At 55.0% G+C, this 19,460-nt stretch overlaps 4 protein-coding genes and 2 non-coding genes across 8 annotated transcripts; 5 read left to right on the top strand and 1 right to left on the bottom strand.

Moving 5' to 3' along the window:
• Window positions 1-303: 303 nt before the first annotated feature.
• Window positions 304-1,569, top strand: SEBOX (SEBOX homeobox). Its single transcript, XM_053961261.1, has 2 exons — window positions 304-588; window positions 712-1,569. Exons 1-2 carry the CDS (start codon window positions 304-306, stop codon window positions 958-960), a joined length of 534 nt encoding a protein of 177 aa, XP_053817236.1. The 3' UTR covers window positions 961-1,569.
• Window positions 1,570-1,645: 76 nt separating this feature from the next.
• TMEM199 (transmembrane protein 199) lies at window positions 1,646-3,963 on the bottom strand. 3 transcript variants are annotated; one of them, XM_053961259.1, is made up of 6 exons: window positions 3,751-3,963; window positions 3,604-3,677; window positions 3,437-3,526; window positions 2,534-2,570; window positions 2,136-2,248; window positions 1,646-2,051 (listed from the first exon to the last, which is right to left on the bottom strand). In XM_053961259.1, the coding sequence occupies exons 1-6, from the start codon at window positions 3,920-3,922 to the stop codon at window positions 1,956-1,958; spliced, it is 582 nt and encodes a 193-aa protein (XP_053817234.1). In that variant the 5' UTR covers window positions 3,923-3,963; the 3' UTR covers window positions 1,646-1,955. The 3 variants fall into 3 exon arrangements, with proteins under 3 accessions (XP_053817234.1, XP_053817235.1, XP_053817233.1); XM_053961260.1 differs by having other exon boundaries at window positions 2,161-2,248; XM_053961258.1 differs by having other exon boundaries at window positions 1,646-2,248.
• Window positions 3,964-4,060: 97 nt separating this feature from the next.
• POLDIP2 (DNA polymerase delta interacting protein 2) lies at window positions 4,061-13,139 on the top strand. Its single transcript, XM_053961349.1, has 11 exons — window positions 4,061-4,245; window positions 4,590-4,671; window positions 5,252-5,349; window positions 6,110-6,206; window positions 6,679-6,754; window positions 7,272-7,379; window positions 7,606-7,742; window positions 8,681-8,707; window positions 8,892-9,017; window positions 9,426-9,505; window positions 10,977-13,139. The coding sequence occupies exons 1-11, from the start codon at window positions 4,061-4,063 to the stop codon at window positions 11,089-11,091; spliced, it is 1,131 nt and encodes a 376-aa protein (XP_053817324.1). The 3' UTR covers window positions 11,092-13,139.
• A 229-nt stretch (window positions 13,140-13,368) lies between these two features.
• Window positions 13,369-19,428, top strand: TSR1 (TSR1 ribosome maturation factor). Its single transcript, XM_053960829.1, has 15 exons — window positions 13,369-13,585; window positions 13,663-13,766; window positions 14,052-14,268; window positions 14,349-14,483; window positions 14,784-15,211; window positions 15,473-15,632; window positions 15,937-16,100; window positions 16,392-16,588; window positions 16,999-17,161; window positions 17,384-17,494; window positions 17,793-17,925; window positions 18,279-18,395; window positions 18,662-18,802; window positions 18,911-18,985; window positions 19,077-19,428. Exons 1-15 carry the CDS (start codon window positions 13,480-13,482, stop codon window positions 19,253-19,255), a joined length of 2,430 nt encoding a protein of 809 aa, XP_053816804.1. The 5' UTR covers window positions 13,369-13,479; the 3' UTR covers window positions 19,256-19,428.
• Window positions 16,649-16,739, top strand: LOC128798345 (small nucleolar RNA SNORD91 family). The gene has a single exon (XR_008434400.1). It is a non-coding gene; the product is annotated as a small nucleolar RNA SNORD91 family (small nucleolar RNA).
• Window positions 17,973-18,065, top strand: LOC128798344 (small nucleolar RNA SNORD91 family). The gene has a single exon (XR_008434399.1). It is a non-coding gene; the product is annotated as a small nucleolar RNA SNORD91 family (small nucleolar RNA).
• Window positions 19,429-19,460: the final 32 nt, after the last annotated feature.

The raw sequence follows: 19,460 nt of genomic DNA, 5'->3' as shown, positions 1-19,460 counted from the left end.
GGGCGGGTGGCAGGTGGGTCCCCGAGCCCTGGCATCCTCACGGGTCCCACCGTGCCCCGACGGCGGCGCGGGGACACCTGTACGAGTAGCTGGTGGGGATACTGGTCCCCGGGGATGCTGGGGAGTCAGTCGGGGCTGTCGGGACTCTGCCATTGGGGGCGCGGAGCTGGGATCGGCCCCGGGAGCCCTTGGGAAGGGTTCGGGGGGGACAGCACCACCCGCTCGGGGCGGTCCCAGCCCGCCGGGGGGGACCTGGGGGGGATAAAAGCCGGGGCGGCGGCGGGCCCGGGGGAGCCGGGCAGGATGAGCGCGGCCCCGGGCACCTCCCGCGCTCCCCAGCCGCTGCTCCGCTTCCCCGACGGGGCGGGCGGGCCGGGCGGCGGGCGGGCGGCGGGGGGGGGCGGCGCCCCGGGGCCTTGCCCCTGTCCCTGTCCCTGCCCGGGGGGGCCGCGGAAGCGGCGGCGGACCACGTTCAGCCGGGGGCAGCTGTCGGAGCTGGAGCGAGCCTTCGCCGCCGTGCCCTACCCGGACATCGCCACCCGGGAGCGCCTGGCCGAGCTCACCCAGCTGCCCGAGGCCAAGATCCAGGTGAGCACAGGCGGGACCCTCCCTTCCATCCCTTCCTCCTTCTCTCCCGGGGCACCCTCTCCTCCGCGGGGCCACCCTGTCGGGGCGCTGTCGGTGTCTCACAGTTCCCGTCGCCCGTCCCAGGTCTGGTTCCAGAACCGCCGCGCCCGCAGGATCCGTAGCGCTAAGCCGGAGCCGCCACCGCTACCGCCGCCGCCGCCGCCCGGGGAGCGGGGTCCCCCCGCGGCACCTCCCGACGGCAGCATCCCGTGCCCAGGGCCTGCCCTGCCGCCGCCGCGATCCCACAGCCCCGCTCGGGGCCTCCCCACCTCGCTGGGCTCCATCTCCGACCTCATCTACAGCGCGGCCATCACCAACCTGGGCGAGCCATAGCCGTGGCAAGGACCCCTGGCTTCTGGGGACCCTCCTGGCACCGCGGCCCCCCCGGATTAGCGCCACGATTTCATTAGGGTGTGGAATTACTGCCGGTCCCAAAGGCTCCGAGGATGTCATCCAATATCCTAAATGCCGGTGCGGCCACAGCAGGGGCAGCTCCCCATCAGCTCCCTAATACCGACTAATCTTTTGGAAAAAATACCTTAATCTGAGGCCGTATCCACGGATGATTGTGGCGCGGCCGCCCCTAATCCGCAGGCACGTTCGCAGGTGCCGGCAGATCTCCCTGGATCAGATATTAAACCGTGTTTCCAGGGGGGCTTAGCTGCCATCAGAGCATTAATCACTGTGTCTGGCCCTGGCAGAGCGCCCACCCGGCAGGTGTCTGGCGTGGGTGTCCCCTCCCTGCTGTGGGTGCACTGAGCTGGCTCTGCTCTCTGTCCCACGGCACCTGAGAAACCCCTGGGCTCAGTGTTGAGGGGTGCTCCCTCCCTACCTCCAGAATCTGCCCTTTGGCAGGGGGTTGGGAGCACCGTGCATCCCTCACTGTGCAGGCACAGGAAGGTTTGGACTGGAGATGGAGCAGGATGCAGAGGGAGAGGGAAGATCCACATCTCAGCGGTGTCTTAAACGCCACATCAATGTTTCTCATACCAACAGACACCTCCTGACACGCAGCAAGAAGGTTACAAACACACAGTGTTATTTATTCCCAGAATAAAAGGACAGGAATTTCCCAGAACAGGGATGACAGGAGCTGGTGCCCCTCTCCCTGCTGGAGTGGTCAGAGTCCACAGCCATTCCCTCTCCTGTTCTGCATCTCTGGGATTTCCAACCCATGATTCATTTCAGGAGCAGGAAGCAATGGACGAGCCTGAGGAGTGCAGCAGTCTTCCCACAGCAGGAACAGGTAGAGACAGGACAAGATCTGTCCCAAATTAGCAGCTCCTGGGGAGGACAAAATCCTCCAGCACGAAGCCTGCAGTTCACGGTCACAGTTTCCCAAGGTCCCCTTCGAGGGTCCGCACCATCACGTACAGCTCGGCCAAGCCCACCACCGAGGCCACAATGACAGCTGACAGGACACGCTGGGGACACAAGAGAGAGAGGGGTGACCCTGGGTGTCCGGCCTGGCCAGCACAGAGGGGCTGCCAGGGGCTGGGCTCGCTCACCGCCGCTGTCTCTGCGAACACGTACTGGCTGCCCAGGTAGGTGCAGGCAAAGGCGGCCACCACGGTGACAATGAAGTTGAAGATGGTGATGACGACGGCTTTCACGGAGCGAACTGGGGACAGGGGGGTGAAGGAGCTCATTTTAGCTAGGGCTGGAGACAAGGTGTAATCATGCACAGCTGCCTCAGCTGGGAGATGTAATCCTGCAGGAGTCACACGCTTGGTGCCTCCAGAAATATTGGTAAGAATGACCAAGAGGCTCCTTTATTCAAGGAACACTTCAGTGCACGAAAACCTTCTGGTGAGACATTCCGAGAGGGAAGGGCTGTCACCAGCTGGAGATGGAACAGTTCCCATGCCTGACCTGCCACATGTCAACAGGACAGGGAGCCACTCACCTTGCCTCCCAAATTCAGCCAATGGCCCGTTCATCTCCTGAAAGAAGGGATTGAAACAGCTTGTGATCACCTGTATTTTCATGTTAATAGTAATGTTATTACTGTGTATGCAGAATAAAAACAATGCCAACGCCCTGTCCTGTCCCCAAGACTCTGAGGTTTTGGGTGGGTGGCTGTGGGGGAGCAGCAGTTTCACAGCACACGGGTTCCTCCGAGATTTTGCACAAGCTCTGCTAAACCCACCCTGGATTATAGATCACAGCATGGTCTGGCCTGGAAGGGCACCTTAAAGACCATCTTGCTCTAGCCCCTGCCATGAGCAGGGACACCTTTCACTAAACCAGGTCAAACCTTGGCAGAGAGCAAAGCAGATCTTCCCATGAGAGTTAATGTGTACCTGGATGCCAGGTACAGTGTGGAAGGGCAGAATGGGACCCCAAGGAATGCCAGCAGGAAGGGATGCTGACTTGTCTGAACAGTCACCCTGCCAGAAGATCTCAGTTCTCTCAGGAAGGAATGAGTGCCCACATATGATCTTGTATTTTCAGCTTTTACCTTGACATGAATGAGGCAATTTTAAAACTATGACAAAAATTTAACCAGCACAGATGTTCCCAGTCAAACATTTACAGCATGTGCTCAGTCTCCCAGAACAGAACCTGAGATCTCTGGCGCTGTAAGCAGTTCCCAAAAGTCAGTATGTCTAATTCACCACCCTGTTAACCCTGTCCTACCTCTGTCCCCAGCACCAGATCTGTTCTTCCCGGTGTGTTTACAGTGTGCTCTCCTCCAGTGCCTGCCACATTCGCCCTGCACTGCGCTCACTCTAAGGGGGAAAATCTCCTTTGCTCTCAGGTGTTTGAGGGATGAATCCTGGCAGCAGGCACTGCAGCAGCCCCTCACCTGGCCGGTGATGTTGCGGGTCATCCGCTTGTACTCCTCGTGTGCCAGCTTGGCCTTGATCCGCTCCAGCCGGGCCACCAGCTCGGGGTTCTGGGGGAGGCACAGACCCACCGTGAGGGCCGGGAGCCTCCGCCTCCTCCCGCGGCTCCCGGCCGGCCCTCACTTACCCGCGGCGGCACCGGCACCTCGGGCAGGTGGATCTCGCATCCTTCCAGCAGCTCGTGTAGGTGCAGCGGAGACCCTGCGGGCGGGGCACGGGGCGGTCACGGCGCGGTCACGGCGCGATCCGGGCGCCCCGGCGCAGCGCGGCCTACCTGCCTCCCGCAGCGCGGCGTGCAGCCCCCGCAGCAGGCTGAAAGGCACCAGCCCTCCTTCCTCCGCCAGCGCCGCCTCCAACTCATCCCTCAGCCCGGCGGGCAGCGCTGCCAACTCGCCGGCCCGCACCGCCCGCCGCAGCCGCGGCCCGGCCCGCACCGACGACGCCATGTTGGGCCCGGCCGGCGTTGCCGGGGCGACCGGGAGGGGCGGTGAGGGGGAACCATAGAGACGGCGGGGCGGGGCGGAGCGGCGCGGGCCGCGGGCGGGGCGGCGCGGCGCGGGGCACTGTGGGCCGCGGGCGGTGGGATGTCGGGCGGCGCGGCGCGGCGGTACGTGGCGGCGGCGCTGGGCCGGGCCCGGGCCCGCGGGCCGCCCCCGCTCTGGGAGCCGCCCCCCGCCCGCCACCTGCGGGCTCTGGGCACCGGGGGGGCAGCGGCGCTGTCGCCGCCGCCGCCGCTGCTGCTGCCGCCCAGGCGGCACCTCTCGTCGCGGTGAGGCCTGTGAGGGGTTGGGTGAGGGCAGGGGAGTTGGGGTGTGGGCTGGGGTCTGTTGGGTCGCTGGGGGAAGCCTGTGGAAGAGCTGGGGGGCTGTCAGGGTGCAGACATGGGAGAGGGGGGGGATTTGGCTAAAGGAACAGCTGGGGGAGGGTGTCCAGGGCAGTGGGGAGAGGGGACACTGGCAAAAGGCGGAGGGCAGGGGAAGGACTGGGCTGTACAGTGCATAGGGGGGCTCTTGTGCGGGACCCGAGGGACACCCAAGGTGGGCAGCAGTGTCCCCCTGGCCTCGCGGCTGCTTCAGCCCCTGCAAACCCTCCAAGCCGCCTCTCTGCTCGCAGGAACCGTCCCGAGGGCAAAGTGCTGGAGACCGTGGGGGTGTTTGAGACCCCGAAGCAGCACGGGAAATACGAGACAGGCCAGGTAAGGGGTTCTGGGGGGCACAGCTGACCCTGCAGCCTCGTGCCACAGGGATTGGGCAGCCGAGGGATTTCCTGTAAGGAAAAGTCAGCAGCAGAATGCCAGGAGTTTCACAGCTCGGTGCTCCTTGTCTGTGCTGTGTCTGCAGTTTGTCAGTCATCTGACAATAGCAGCTTGATAAAAATCTGCAGCACGACACAACTGTTGTACAATGGCATTTGCTCCACTGTCTTCCTTTGGGGTTTTCTCCCTCAAGGATGCAAAGAGATAATCAGTGAATTTGAGAAATAAGAGCTAAACTTGTCATTCCTGTCCTTAAGACTCTCAGATCTGTTTGTCAGCAGTCTCTCCTTTCTGCTCTATTACTGCATTGCTGGTTTAGTCCTTCCCTTTTATGGGACAGAGATGACATGGGTTTCTTCTCCCATCCCAAACTGTTTCCCTCTTTCTGCTCTGGGTCATCACAGTGATGATTCTCCCTGTATCCCCATCCCACACATTAAACCTTTTGTGAATGTTTGTAGTTTTAGCTCAGATAACAGATTTTAAAAATAATTCAGCTGCAATTATTTGTTCCTTCCAGCTCTTCCTTCACAGTGTGTTTGGCTATCGAGGAATAGTCCTGTTTCCCTGGCAAGCCAGGCTTTATGATCGGGATGTGGCTTCTCCTGTCACAGAAAAGTAAGGATTTGGGGATTTGTTCTGTTAGATTGCCATTTTGTAGTGAGTTTCCTATTTGGGGTAAACAAGTGTTTTTTAAGGAGGAGCAATGGCATGGGCCTGTTTGCATGAGTGTAAACTAGGAGAGGTCATTAAAGAGGAGATCCTTCATTACTGAGTATTAATTAGAGACATGATGGAAGTATGAGAGATGAAAGTGTGTGTATGGAGGAAATAAAAATCAATTTTAAAAATATGCTCATGGCATTTTGTATTATACAAAAAGGACCCTTTTTGAGTTAGATCCAGGCTCCTGTGTCACCAGTTGGAGGCTGCTGCAGATTGCCAGCGAGTTGGGTTTGTCAGCTTCCTCCTCAGCTTCATCCCACTAAGCCAAGTTCATCCTTCTTGACTTTCTATTCAGTTCTCTCCCCTCTTGCATCTGTGTTTCCCCTGGCCTGTGATGAATTGTGCTGGGAAGGAGTGAGGATCAGAGAGAAAATCAGAGGGCAGTAGGAGTATCCACCCCAGAGAGGAGCCTACACTGAGCAGGAAAAACCTTTGAGCTGTTGTGCCTGTGCCAGACACCACTGCTGGTCGTCTCAGCTCGTCTGTCATTGTGTGGGTGGCTCGTGGGGCTCTGGTTTGGGTGCAACCAGATGATTACAGGCTGCAAAATGTGGCTTTAAAAAAAAAATGATTGTTAATAAGTGCTTGGTCCTGGTAACAAGAATTTGCTGCCATCCTGAGCTTGAGCTCAGAGCTTTGCTTTTCTCTTTAGGAGCGAGAATGTGGCAGGCCATGGTTCCAAAGAGGTCAAGGGTAAAACACACACTTACTACCAGGTGTTAATAGATGCCCGGGATTGTCCACATATAGTAAGTAATGAGTAATCTTGGTATTGAAACTTGAGTATCTTCTCCTACATGAGTGGTTCAAAGGGACAGGCACTGAAGGAAAATTGCTTTGGTGGCTAACTGGATTGGTTAGGATTTTTGGATAAATGTGTTCTGCAAGGCATGTTTTCCCTGAGAGAGATCATCTGGAATGTCATACGCCTGTTTTCTAGATCATGTTTCCCCTTTCCAACCTCCTTTCCTCTTCCTGGTTCTGTTCCCACACTGTTGCACACAGGTCATTAGGAATGTGGGCTGCAGCACTGAAAATGCTTCTCACTTGTTTGAGTGGGGAGTTAACCCAGAGGAATTAAATGGAGAGAAGTTCTGAGGTGAATTGGTTAAATGAAATAAACATTACTTGCTTTATAAACCACACTAACGAGCTGAAATATGACTGGAAGCTGTCCTGCAGCAATGCACACAGAAAGACATAAACCTCCCTATTTCTCAGTCCCAGAGATCACAGACAGAGGCAGTGACGTTCCTGGCAAATCATGATGACAGCAGAGCCCTCTATGCCATCCCAGGTGAGTAAAATCCTCCCGCAGCCTCTGCTTGTTGTGAGGTGAGGTAGAAAAGGTATCAGTGGTCAACCCCTGAAGCAGCAATTCCTGCAGGACATTCTGTAGTGGATCTGTCCATAGCTTTGGGCCCTCAGTGATCAGACAGCCACGTCTGATTTGAGCTTTTGAGACATAGATCCCATACCAAGTTGTATATGGGCTGTTCTACTTTGTTAGGACAGCTGGATTTATTCCTGTCCTGGGCATTTGCTGCCCAGAGTGCTTTTGGGGCAGTGCAGGCACTTTGCAGGGCAGTGTGTGTTTATCAGAGGAGTCACTCCATGAAAAATCTCACAGGAGAGCACTGCCAAGAGTTATTCCTGGCACATCTCCTCCATTCTTCATTGCAGTTGTGATACTAGCTTTGACTTCTGCTGCCAAAGTCCTTTTTTTTCACTAGTGTGATCAATTTTTCTGCCAGGAGACTTCTGAGCTGCTCTCTGCTGGGGAAGTTCCATAGGTTTGGGGGTTTCTTTTTCAGGTTTAGACTATGTAAGCCATGAAGACATCCTTCCCTACAGCTCCACTGATCAAGTGCCCATCCAGCATGAGCTCTTTGAGAGGTTCCTCATGTACGACCAAACAAAAGGTAAATTCTGGCTTCACAGGGAATTCTTCAGAGCCGGATGCTTGCAGTGCTCTATAAAAAATACCCAAACCCCATTATCCTGGATATGGTATAAAAATCATGTCTAGCTTGGGGTTTGTTACAGTCAAGCTGCCTTTGAATATTTTTTTTAACCGTGTGAAAGGAATTGTGTTGAGGGGAGAGCACTCCAGCTCCAGTGTTGCCTCTCACCTTTTCCTCCCCACAGTCCCACCTTTTGTAGCAAGGGACACTCTGTGTGCGTGGCAGGAGAAGAACCACCCCTGGCTGGAGCTCTCGGATGTGCACCGAGAAACCACGGAGAACATCCGTGTCACTGTTATCCCCTTCTACATGGGCATGAGGGTAAGTCTGTGCTGCTCTGCTAATTCTGCCATTTGTTTCACTGGCTTGTTTCTGTAAGACTGGTTTGCTGCCTGAAGGTACCTTCTGCTTACTGGAGAAGTGACATTTAACCACAGTTGCCATTTTGTTCTCATGGGTATAAACATGAAACTGTTTTGTCATGTATTTTTGGAGAACAGCTCCTGCATATTGGCTTTTGCTGGTTATCAGTAGGATGAGAAATAATCTGTAATGTTCAGTGCTAGCAAGATGTTTGGGAAGACTTTTGAATTGGTCCTGTTACAGCCAGTGAGGTGACACTGGGACCATCTGCTCTGTAACAACAGACACGTCTGTTATCCTGCCCAGTGATGGGCTGCGGTTCCCTGCCCGTTTCCTGCCTCTAGTTTGGCTAAAGCCTTCTGGATTTAGCTGATAACCATGTGCTCTTTATAGCACAGAACTTCACGTGGACCATCCAAAATAATGTGGCTCCAACAGACTCCTTCCTGAGTGGGAGAGCTGGGAGTTCCCTCAGCAGTTTGTGATTTCTGAGCACGGCTGTTGGGGAGCCTGAGCTGTGGCAGGTGCACGTTTTGGTGTGGATTTGCAGCTTTTGTGGAGTGCAGCTGATGTTTGTCAGAAAAACAGGTGCCTGAAGGCAAGGAAAGGGGTGTTTCTAGATGTGTAGAAAGAGTGTAATTAACATGGAGATGAACCCTGGGGGTTGTCACGAGATCCTTGCAGATCTCCCACCTCTGATTACTGTAGAGCAGAGCCAGTGCCAGGCTCTGCTGATGGAAGGCCTCAGAGAGCAGCTGTCTGTGCTCATGTGAGTTGTCTGCGTCACCCTGGCACGGAGTGAGAGCCCCTGTGCTGGTGCTGTGGTGACAGCTGAAGAGGTTTTTGGCACCACATGTCCAAGGGCAGCTGCTAAAGTCTTTTGTTTCTCTTGACAGGAAGCCCAGAATTCCCATGTCTACTGGGTAAGTGCCTTTTATATCACGAGCAGCTAAAGGGAAGGAGTTAATTTGCTGTGGCATCACTGCAGTGTGAGAAGCTCTGAGGGAGAGTAGCCTTTGCCTGGCAACTGTTTCCCAGTGCCAGCTGTTGGTTATCAACTGGTTGCAGCTGATTGCAGCTCTTGATAAGAGTCTTTCTTCTGCCCAGTGGCGCTACTGTATCCGCCTGGAGAACCTGGACAGTGAGGTGGTGCAGCTCCGAGAACGGCACTGGAGGATATTCAGCTTGTCTGGCACCTTGGAAACGGTCCGGGGCCGTGGGGTTGTGGGAAGGGTAGGTACCAAGCAGGCTTTTTTTTTTTTGGGAAACACGGCCCTTTGCTGGAGTTCTCTCACTTGGTTGTGTGGATTTGCCAGTGAATTGCTGAGTGGGCACTTGAAATAGATGGAGTGGGAAGGTGGCAGTGAAAAAAGTCATGTGAGCTTTTCATCTGTTGTTTGTCTGCATGAACTGAAACTTCACACTGAGTATTAGAGGATGATCCTAAATGACTGGTGGTTGGAAAAGTGGAATAATAATGGGATTCTGGTGCTACTCACTGGACAAATTGTTTGCTGTGTAATTGGCAGAAGTGCTGGGGTATAGGTCCCTGTTTGTTTTGTTTTTCATGCTACATAAATTTCCTGTTGATGCCTATCTGTGGTAGAATTGCTGATGCCCAGTGGTCTTTTGTCTTCTCAGGAGCCAGTTTTGTCCAAAGAACAGCCAGCATTTCAGTACAGCAGCCATGTCTCCCTGCAGGCATCCAGTGGTCACATGTGGTAAGAAGCCCTTATTGCTGCAGCAGTGTTTTGGGTGTAGGACCCCCCAGCAGCGAGCTGGGGTGCAGTTTGTAGCCTGGGGTTGTGGCTGGAAGCTGGGTGGAAGTGGACTGGACAGGGCATAGTTGGTAACTAAAATCTGATGAGTTCCTCTCTAGCTGTATCCTAGTTAGTGGTAAGATAATCAGTTGGTTCTCTGCACTAGGAGGGGTTCCAGGATAATTTATCCTCCTGCTGTGGTAGACTGGATTTAAAGACATTAAGCAGTCCTTTTGTCCTTGGTGCAAGAGCCAAGGCCTTCTGCTGGTGATTCCCTCAGCAGCAGGGATGTGTGCTCTGGTATCTCCTTTCTTGAGAGGATTGGGCTTTTAACTCCATCTCTGTGCACTTCTGTGTCAGGAATTGGTCATGCAGGAGTTTTCCCAGTTCAGACCAGGTAAGGACTTCAGTCTAGCTGGTGTTTAAGTTTCTTCTTTTGTAAGTGCAGGGAGGGAAGTGCCCAGCTGAGTTGTTCTTTTCCTGTGCCTTGGGGTTAAAGCAGTTTCCCTTTATTTGCCTTTTGGCTGGGTTAGCACATTTAATATCACCTCTGTGTGGACAAAGATTGCACAGCAAACTCTTGCCTTCTGTATGTGAGGTCCTTCTGCATTTTTTTAAGGAAATCTCCTTCAAAGTTAAGTTGCCTTTGAGTTGGGAAAAGCAGGAGAGCAGCTCTTTGCATATAGGGTGTACCTTGTTTGCCATGTGAAGTATTTTGAATTGCCTGAATGGATGCCCTGGAGAATAAAACCAGATGGTCTAGTAGTTTTTCCCTCTCTGCATACATCCTGAAGACAAAGAGACAAAGGTTCTGCAGCTCAGAAGCTGCTCAGCTTGATTTCTGGTGTTCAATTGTGTCCTCTCTGTCCTGAGAACATGTTAATTTATCTCCACAACCCTCTTGCCCATGTTGTGTTCTGCAGCACAGTCATCTGTAGTTCAGAGCAGTAAACAAATGGTGGTACCAGGACAGGCAGGTTCAGTTCTGAAATGCAAAGCTGAAGCTATTCCAAATTACATCTGTGATGGGATTTCTTAATGTCACAGACAACCTGTGGAGCTCCTGCCAAGAAACACAAATCTGAATTTACATGTAACCAGTCTGTAAAAATAGCTCAGATGGCTCTGTCTCCTGGGGAGTGGGAGTTGGGTAAACACCACTGCAGGTGCATGGAGGGTGCTTGGCTCCTGTGGGCTGCAATCATCACAGCTTTGTGGAGGAAATGTGTTAGGGATGTGCTGTAAAACTGCCCAGGAGTCCTCCATAAATGAGTTATCTTGGCAGCAGATGTTTGCAGCTGAGCCCATGTCCTTGCTGCTGGACCAGCTTTGCAGATGGACCAGTGGAAGAGCTCAGGTCTTCCTTTTTGCTGATGCTTCCTAGGTGTGTTTGTCCCTGGCCTCAGTGTGACCTCTGCCATTATTTTTGCAGGGGCACTTTTCGATTTGAGAGGCCTGATGGCTCCCACTTTGATGTCCGAATCCCACCCTTTTCCCTGGAAAGCAACAAAGATGAGAAGACCCCTCCCTCTGGCCTTCACTGGTAGATCAGAGTGCCCAGAGCCACGGAGGCCTGTGTGTGTTGTAGACCTTTGCCTCCCCTTTATGCTGCAGCCAAGAACACGGAGCTTTTAAACATTTTAAACCATTTTTGTTTTAACTGTTGTCTGCCAGGGAGGCTTTTTTTTTTTTTTTTTTTGGAACTTTACTACTGGCCCTTCTCTCAGGCTGCTCGTAAAACATAAGCTGTGTACCAGGTAACCCTTCCCTCTGTGGCACCTGCTGGGTTTTTGGGGCTGGGGGATGTAGATCTGTGCTGCTGCAGAAGACTGGCCCCCCTCAGCAGGCCTGGACCTTTTCCAATGTGTTGTGACTTCTCTGCAATGTGAGGTTTCTCTAATAAACTGGCCCTTCCAGTTGCAACCAGTCTTCCTTCCTAAGCCAAGGCCATGGCTTTGCATCCAGCCTGTCCCAGCTTGTTGCTCCCCCTGTGTGGAGGCAGCCCAGAGTTCTTGCTGCTTCAGAAGCAGCTGTTCCTCTTTTAGGGAACAGGAATGTGAGCTCAGCTTTCCTGCAGTGCAGCTGCTTTTTGGGATTCAGCCAGGGTTGGAGCAGCCTGTGAGCTCCACTCATGGCACAGCTTGTCTGGGCTTTGTGCTCTGATACAAAGCCTGCTCTTTTTGGTGCAGAGGGGACAAGGTGGGTGATGTATGGTGCTGTCACAGTGTCCTGTGTGTGCAGAGCACCAGGCTCTGTGTTGTGCTGGTACAGGAGAGCTGAGGGGAGCCCTCTCCCTGCCAGGGCTTTGCTTTGCTGCAGGGATTTGCATCTCAGCTGCTGGAGGTTATTCCCTGCTCACACTGTGGCTGCATCCATATTTCCTTGGTAGTTTCTGCTTTGGCAGGAATGCTTGTTTTCACCTGGAATGCTGTGAGGCAGTGCTTGGCTTTCTGCTCCTGCTTGCTCTGCTTGGCAGGTTGTGATTTTTTGGTGGCATGTGTCTGGAGGGCCCTGCAGGACTGTGCAGGTCAGTGAAATCCCTGTAAGATGACAATGTATGGATGTGTGGGAAAGCCTGAGCAGCTCTGAGGATTGCAAAGATCATCAGCCCCCATGGTGTGGAACCCTTCTGGCTGCCTCTGGGTTTCCAGATTTCTGCAAGTCTGGAAGGCAGAAGTGCTTGGCTTTGTGATAACACTAGGAAGAGATTCCAGCCTTCCTCCTTTCCCTAATCTTGCTTAAATGACAAAGTATAACTCACGGGATGTTTTCCTTGATTTAGAGGTATCCTAGATTTTCCCTCTGCCCTGGAACCCCCTCTAAGCAGGCTGTTTGCCTTTGGCTCTGCAAGGCAGAGCTGAGGCAGTGCTGTGGGCACAGCCAGTGGATTCCTGTTTAGAGACACTCAATCACTGCAGTGCTCATCTGTCACCAGTCCCTTCAATTCTGTGTCTTCCTTCCTCTCAGGTAGTATGTGCTCATATTTAGAGTTTCAAAGGTTTAAACAGCCAGTCTGCTTTTAGGGGTAGAAAAGGATCCCTAAAAAACCATTCACAGCTGACAACCCCACACTGCTGCTGTCATGCTGATTTCCTCTCAGGAGGAGGAGGTGGGAAGATGCCTCAAGTTCAGAGGCAGCAGGAACCTCTAGGAACCTGCTTTTCCCTTCCCATGCAGCTGCCCTGCCTCTCCCTCGGCTTGTTTCAGCTTTCCTGGCGATTGCAACACCCCCGTGAATGTTTAACCTAGCTGCTCCACCCCTAAGGGATGGAGTGATCGCGGGGCAGGCTCTGCTGGGGTTTGGGGTGATGTCCCATCGGGGCTGAGGCTCTGCCTAGGAACGGGCATTCCTGCCTGGATAATGATTGGCAAGACCGAGGTCACCGCGGTAACAGACCGGGGCACGGGAGGAATGTTTCCACTCCAGCAGGCTTGGCCGTCCTGTCCTGGCGCCTGGGCGCGATGCCAGACGCTCGGCAGGGCCTTTCCCCATCTCCTTCATCCCTCCGGCCCCTTCCCGGAGCGCGGCCGAGCCCCGTCCCCCTCTCTGTGTAAATACCTGTACAAAGAACCAACCAATAAAGCGCTGAACGAACGGCTCTGCCTCCCGCCTCTCATTGCCCAGCGGCGCTACGGCCGCCAACCCCGCTGCTCTTCCCTCCCCGCCCCGGGGCTCGCCCCTGCCCTTTTTCCCGGGTTCTTTTCCCGGGCTCCTTTCCCGGGGCTCGCCCCTGCCCTTTTTCCCGGGGCTCCTTTTCCCGGGCTCCTTTCCCGGGGCTCGCCCCTGCCCTTTTTCCCGGGTTCTTTTCCCGGGCTCTTTTCCCGGGGCCCCGTCCCGGTCCCGTCCCCTCCCTCTCGCTGCCCACGTGCGATCCCCGCCGCGCCGGACGTGACGCACGGCGGCCGCGCCGAGGCGGTGGCGGCGAGGCGGCAGCATGGTGATGGCGGCGGCGGGCGCGCACCGGCCCGGGCCGCTCAAGCAGCAGAACAAGGCGCACAAGGGCGGCAAGCACAGCGGCTCCTCGCAGCGCCGCGCTGGAGGTGAGGCGGGACGGGCTGCCCGCGGGTTCCCCGCCGCCCTAAGGCCAGCCTTACCGTTCTCTTTCCCCCCGCCCCAGGCCGCGTCCCCGTCAAGGCCCAGCCTCGCCGGCGGCTCCGCGACCTGAACAGGGTGGACCGGCGGCATCAGGCGCTGCAGCTCCGCCGGCAGCGCAAGGAGGCGGTGAGGCACCGGGGGAACCGGGCCGGTTGCTGCGGGGGAGCGGGAAGCGGGTCGGTTCCAGTCTCTGCCGGGGGGGGCTTGACCTGGGGCCGTGGGGCTCCGCATGCGGGCGATGCAGCACAACCGGTTTGGGGCTTTGCGGGGGAAACGAGCGGGTGCCAGGCCCGGTTCGGGTCAAGCGGAGCATTACCGGACCGGGTGCGTTCGCGCTGCGGCGTGGGGGAGTCTGGCGTGGGGCGGGAGAGGAGCCGCGCTGGCGCTCACACGCTGCCCTCGGGCCCGCAGGTGCTGGCGGAGAAGCGCAGCCTTGGCAGCAGGGACGGGCCCCCGCACCTCGTGGCTGTGGTGCTGCTGCACGGCAGGGCTGCAGCCCGGGACTCCCTGCGGCTGCTGCAGAGCCACGACTCGGCCGTTGTCCGTGCAGATGAGGGCGGAGCTGGTGGCTTTGCCCTGCTCTGCCCCCGGCTCAAGCAGCGCTGGCGCTTTGTCACGGCCCAGGCAGGTGAGGAGGCACCGCTGTTGCTTTGGTTCTTGGTTCTGGTGCCTCTGGCAGCCCTACTAATGGAGGTGTTTCGGGTGCAGGGGATCTTCACGCTGTTTTAGACCTTGCCAAGGTTGCTGACTCCCTGCTGTTCATCCTGGACCCTGTGGATGGCTGGGACAGTGCAGGGGAACACTGCCTCTCCTGCCTCTTCGCACAGGGGCTCCCCAGTTATGGTGAGAAATGTTTTGGGTTTCTGGGGGTGCTGAATGGAGATTGAGTGGCACAGTAATTAAATTTCAGGGCTCTGTCACCTTCAGTGAAAAGAATTTTTTTTCTTATGTTGAGGTGGAAGTTCTTTCATTTCAGTTTACGGGCGTTGCTCTTTGTCCTGTTGGGCACCACTGAAACCAGTGGAACTCCCTTTGTACCTGTGGTGCAAATCTGGCCATTTGGGCTGCTGACATCCAAGTGTTTGGTAAAAAGAACACCAGAAGGTTTAGGATCTGGTCCAAGCTCTGTTCTCTGCTCGGCAGCTCTGGCTGTCCCGGGAGGCACTGACCTGCCCCCTAAGAAGAGGATAGACGCCAGGAAGAAACTCTCCAAATCCATTGAGAAGCGTTTCCCCGAGGCCAAGCTGTTCCCACTGAACACGGAGCAGGAATCCTCGCTGCTCCTGAGGCACCTCAGCTCCCAGAAGCAGAGGCACCTGGCTTTCCGGGACCGCCGCGCTCACCTGCTGGCCCGTGCTGCCGAGTTTGTGCCCAGCCAGGACAGCGACCTGCTCGGCACCCTGAAGGTGTCCGGCTTTGTCCGGGGACAGACCCTCAACGTGAACAGCCTGGTGCACATCGTGGGGCACGGGGACTTCCAGCTGAGCCAGGTGGATGCTCCCCCTGACCCGCTCTCTTTGAACCCACGGGTGGTTAAAGCACAGAAGAGGAGTCAGGACATGGAGGTTCAGGTGTGTGGGGTGAGAGCTTTGCCAGTCTTCTTAGAACACAAGGTTTCTAAGCTTTCACTGGGGGAAAATACAGCTGGGGGTATGTGGGTGAGGAGAGGGGAAAGGGAGTTCTATCTGTGCTCTGCTGCTGGGCTGAGGTTTTGTGCCTGCAGAGTGTAATGAAAGTTATGTCACGACATCGTGAAGGGAGTTTCACCTGAGACTGACTGCAAGCTTCAGTTAGGTGTGTTCAGGTCTAGGAACTCTGCTCTTCCTCTTCAGGACGACTCTGGAAATGGTGCTGTTGAGATGGAGGAAGATGTCAAGGTGCTGATGAAGGCAGATCCAAGCAAGCAGGAGTCTCTGCAGTCAGAAGTGGTTCCTGATCCCATGGAAGGGGAGCAGACGTGGCCCACTGAAGAAGAACTGCAGGAAGCAGAGGGTGAGCAGAAACAATAGTTCTGTATCTCTTCCTTGTCTTTCTTAGGAGGGCTGTTAGAAACTTCTGTCACCAGGGTGGCTGTGAAGAAACATCTTAGTTGGGATGCCTTCCATCCCCTGTCCCATCAGGTGGCCAGCAGGCTGTGTGGGTTGCCTGGCAAGTTAGCAGGTTTTGGCTGTCCTGAGAAATTCTGTGCTGGGAAAAAGGCAACTCTAGTCTAGATCTGGCTCTGGCTGCCCTGGTGTAAATGTTGCCGAGGGGAAGGAGAACTGTTCTGTATTAACCACTGGTGGGGATCCTACAGAATCTCTGAAGGCAAACAGGAGGGTGGTGAAGGTCCCCAAAGGCACATCCAAGTACCAGGCTGCCTGGATTGTGGATGATGGAGAAGAAGGAAGTGAGAAAGATGATGATGATGATGAAGATGACGACATGGATGATGATCTGATGGAAGAGGCAGTTTCTCAGGTACCTCCAAGAGCTGATAGTACAGGTGATCTCCAGGCCATTATTGCATGTTCTAGAAAGATTCTGTGCTTCCAGCTTGCTTTGTCTATGCCAAGGGCATGATGCAGAGCCAGGACTTGCCTGGATCTCCACTCTTAAATCCCCACGTGTATCACGTTGCTTCATGTTGGGGTTGTTAGACCCCAAAATGATGGGCTGGGGTCCCAAATCCCACAGTGTGAGCACACCCAGGGTGCCAGTGCTGCATGCACAGCTCTGTGTGCTCACAGGCTCTGTGCTGCCCTGTGCCAGGAGGGGGAGAGCAGTGAGGAGGAAGCTGGGGAGGAGGAGAGTGAGACCATGACCGTGTCCGAGTGCCTGCGGGACGACCAGTACGACGAGAAGATGGAGGAGGACGAGCAGATGCTGGAGAGATACAAGCAGGAGAGGATGGATGAGATGTTTCCAGATGAGGTGGACACGCCACGGGATGTGCCTGCCAGAGTCAGGTAAGAAATTGGATGCTTTGCTGGGAGAGGAGCTGGAAGGTGCCTTTCTGTTTAGTCTGGTGAGGAAGCCTGTGATGTCTTAGCCGTGGTGTCTGAACCTGGCTGAAGGACTCTTGTGAAGATTCTTTTTGGCTCTGAGGCTTCCAGAGCAGGCACCAGTTGGCAGGGAGAGCTGGGTCCTGGCCTGGGAGAGGGAGGAGGATGGCCCTGAGGCAAGGACAGGTTCTTTGGGGATTTGGCTGTTGGTTTTAGCTCTCTTTGCACCAACACCTTTCCTGAGGGCTAATGTTTGCTTTGCACCCTTTGTCCTCCCTGAGGGTGTGAGACCCTGCAGACCACAGGTGGTGGTGAAGGATGGGATTCACCTCAGCTGGTGAAATAATTTGTCTTTCCTGCTCTCTGTTCACAAGATTCCAGAAGTACAGGGGCCTGAAGAGCTTCCGGACTTCTCCTTGGGACCCCAAAGAGAATCTTCCAAGGGATTATGCCAGGATCTTCCAGTTCCAGGACTTCTCCCGAACCAGAAAGAACCTCTTCAGGCAAATAGAGAAGGAGGAGACCGAAGGAGCTTCGGTAATTCCCTTTTGCTGATCTCTTTCCCTATTGTGTTCCTTTGCCCCCAATAGGAGTGACTTATCAGGGAGGTGGTTGGGTGGATCTTTCAGCCAGCTGGGTGTTAGCAGGAAGCCCTAAGTTCAGACAGTTTTCTCCTGGATTCCTTCCCTAATCCAGGCACATCTTTTGACACTTTTTTTTTGTTGAGAGAAGTGTTCACAACTGCTCCTGTCTTGGCAGGTGGGCTGGTACGTTACACTTCATGTCTGCAATGTCCCTGTCTCGGTGATGGAGAGCTTCAAGGAGGGGAAACCCCTGGTCCTGTTCTCACTGCTTCCCCACGAACAAAAAGTGAGCATAAGGGATAGACCTCGGAGGGATGTGCAGCTCCCTGCTCCTTCAGGCTGCATGGCTTGGGGAAAGTCTGGCTGCAGAAGGTTTGGCTGAAGTCTCCCCACACTGCTCCTGATTCAGAGCAGGTCAGAAACTGCCTGGGGGGTTTAGTAGAAAGTGTCTGAGCCTGGCACTGGTGACCAGCGACCTTTTGGGACCCCATTTTTGAGGACATTCATCTCTGCTGCAATGTCCTGTTGTTTTCTGCTGCCCACCATCCCCTGCCAGCAGCTGCTCACCGTGCTGCCTCTTCCAGATGTCCGTGTTGAACTTCCTGGTGCGTCGGCATCCGGGCAACAGCGAGCCAGTGAGGGCCAAGGAGGAGCTGATCTTCCACTGCGGGTTCAGACGCTTCCGAGCATCCCCCCTGTTCTCCCAGCACACCTCAGGTTTGTCAGGGACTGGGTACAGCAGGAGTGGGGTTGGGAATTCTGGAGCAGGAAGCCTGTGATGTCTTAGCCGTGGTGTCTGAACCTGGCTGAAGGATTCTTGTGAAGACTCATTCCTAGGCTCTGAGGCTTCCAGGGCAGGCACTAAATCATGGGGAGTAGAAAGGCTTGGGAAAGGTTGTTCACTGATCCAGGCAAGGTCCAGCTTCCATGCCAGAGATCACCTTCATTCCCAGATACTCAGTGCCAGCAGAGGAGGGGTGTTTGTTAAACAGGGAAGATGAGCTCTGGGATTTCTCACAGCTCTGAGGACTGCTCTTGGCCTGAACTTGATCGTTGCTGCTCTGTCCTAGCTGATAAGCACAAGCTGGAGCGTTTCCTGCGCCCAGATGCTGCCTTGGTGGTGACTGTCTACGCTCCCATCACTTTCCCTCCTGCCTCAGTGCTGCTTTTCAAACAGAGAACTAATGGTGAGTTGATAAATGCTGAGGAGGTGGTGTCTGGGAAACAAACTGTCCCCATACCCTGCTTACAAGTGCATCTCTCCAGAAAGTATGACTTGAAAAAGCTGTTCCCTCCCTGCTGTTTGAGATAAGCTCATCTCCATCCCTTTTGTCACTTGTCTGTCCCTGCTGTGGGGTTGCTCTGGGCCTGCAGCCCTTTGGGGAAGGGGTTTGTGGTGGGGAAGGGGTGATGGAGACACTTGCCCTGGTGCATTGGTGACTCTGCCTGGCAGGAATGCACGACCTCATTGCCACGGGCTCCCTGCTCTCCGTGGACCCCGACAGGATCGTCATCAAGCGCCTGGTGCTCAGTGGCCACCCCTTCAAGATCTTCACCAAGACGGCTGTCGTGCGATACATGTTCTTCAACAGAGGTACAGCTGGTGTCTGCTGGGAGGAGGGGTTCTGGAAGTTCTGTCCCTGTCGTTATGTTGGTGCAGCACAGCCTGTTCCTCACCTGCCTTTCGTGTTTCCATCTCTAGAGGATGTGATGTGGTTCAAGCCCGTGGAGCTGAGGACAAAGTGGGGACGCAGAGGGCACATCAAGGAGCCACTAGGTAGGTTTGGTGTTTATCTCTGTTTTGCTGGCATGGCGTGATCCTCCTGTGCCTGAGAGACTGCTAATGGCCTGTTCTGCCCTCTGCCTAGGGACCCATGGCCACATGAAGTGCCACTTTGATGGGCAGCTCAAGTCCCAGGACACGGTGCTGCTGAACCTCTACAAGCGTGTTTTTCCCAAATGGACTTACGACCCTCATGTCCCGGAGCCTGTGCCGTGGGTGAGGAGTGAGAGTGCACTGCCAGAGCAGGAGGTGGAGATGGAATGAGTCTCCAGCATGGCTGGAGTTTGTGCCTTGGCTCCCTGGATGCTGTTCTTGGCCCGTGCACTGTGAGGACAGCACTGATGCCTTGGACGTGTTACTGCTGGGGTCTGTACAGGGGCAGCTGCTGCTCAGGTACCAGCTATAGCTATTTATTTTAATGGAAAATGTCAAAAATGCCTAAGTGCCTCTGTCGTGGTGGTGGCCAGGA

This window comes from Vidua chalybeata, chromosome 20 (genome assembly GCF_026979565.1).
Source record: "Vidua chalybeata isolate OUT-0048 chromosome 20, bVidCha1 merged haplotype, whole genome shotgun sequence".
In the NCBI taxonomy this organism is placed as follows: domain Eukaryota; kingdom Metazoa; phylum Chordata; class Aves; order Passeriformes; family Viduidae; genus Vidua; species Vidua chalybeata.
This window is presented reverse-complemented; position numbering and strand designations above follow the sequence as displayed.

Bases quoted from the DNA above. Each gene is read 5' to 3' on its own strand.
- SEBOX (XM_053961261.1), top strand. From the start codon at position 304: ATGAGCGCGGCCCCGGGCACCTCCCGCGCTCCCCAGCCGCTGCTCCGC. The intron at 589-711 runs GTGAGCACAGGC...CGCCCGTCCCAG, and splicing joins TGCCCGAGGCCAAGATCCAG to GTCTGGTTCCAGAACCGCCG.
- TMEM199 (XM_053961258.1), bottom strand. From the start codon at position 3,922: ATGGCGTCGTCGGTGCGGGCCGGGCCGCGGCTGCGGCGGGCGGTGCGG. The intron at 3,527-3,603 runs GTAAGTGAGGGC...TGCCTCCCCCAG, and splicing joins AGGTGCCGGTGCCGCCGCGG to AACCCCGAGCTGGTGGCCCG. The intron at 2,571-3,436 runs GTGAGGGGCTGC...CCCTTCTTTCAG, and splicing joins CCCGCAACATCACCGGCCAG to GAGATGAACGGGCCATTGGC.
- POLDIP2 (XM_053961349.1), top strand. From the start codon at position 4,061: ATGTCGGGCGGCGCGGCGCGGCGGTACGTGGCGGCGGCGCTGGGCCGG. The intron at 6,755-7,271 runs GTGAGTAAAATC...TTTCTTTTTCAG, and splicing joins AGCCCTCTATGCCATCCCAG to GTTTAGACTATGTAAGCCAT. The intron at 7,743-8,680 runs GTAAGTCTGTGC...TTCTCTTGACAG, and splicing joins CCTTCTACATGGGCATGAGG to GAAGCCCAGAATTCCCATGT.
- TSR1 (XM_053960829.1), top strand. From the start codon at position 13,480: ATGGTGATGGCGGCGGCGGGCGCGCACCGGCCCGGGCCGCTCAAGCAG. The intron at 15,212-15,472 runs GTGTGTGGGGTG...CTTCCTCTTCAG, and splicing joins GTCAGGACATGGAGGTTCAG to GACGACTCTGGAAATGGTGC. The intron at 17,926-18,278 runs GTTTGTCAGGGA...GCTCTGTCCTAG, and splicing joins GTTCTCCCAGCACACCTCAG to CTGATAAGCACAAGCTGGAG.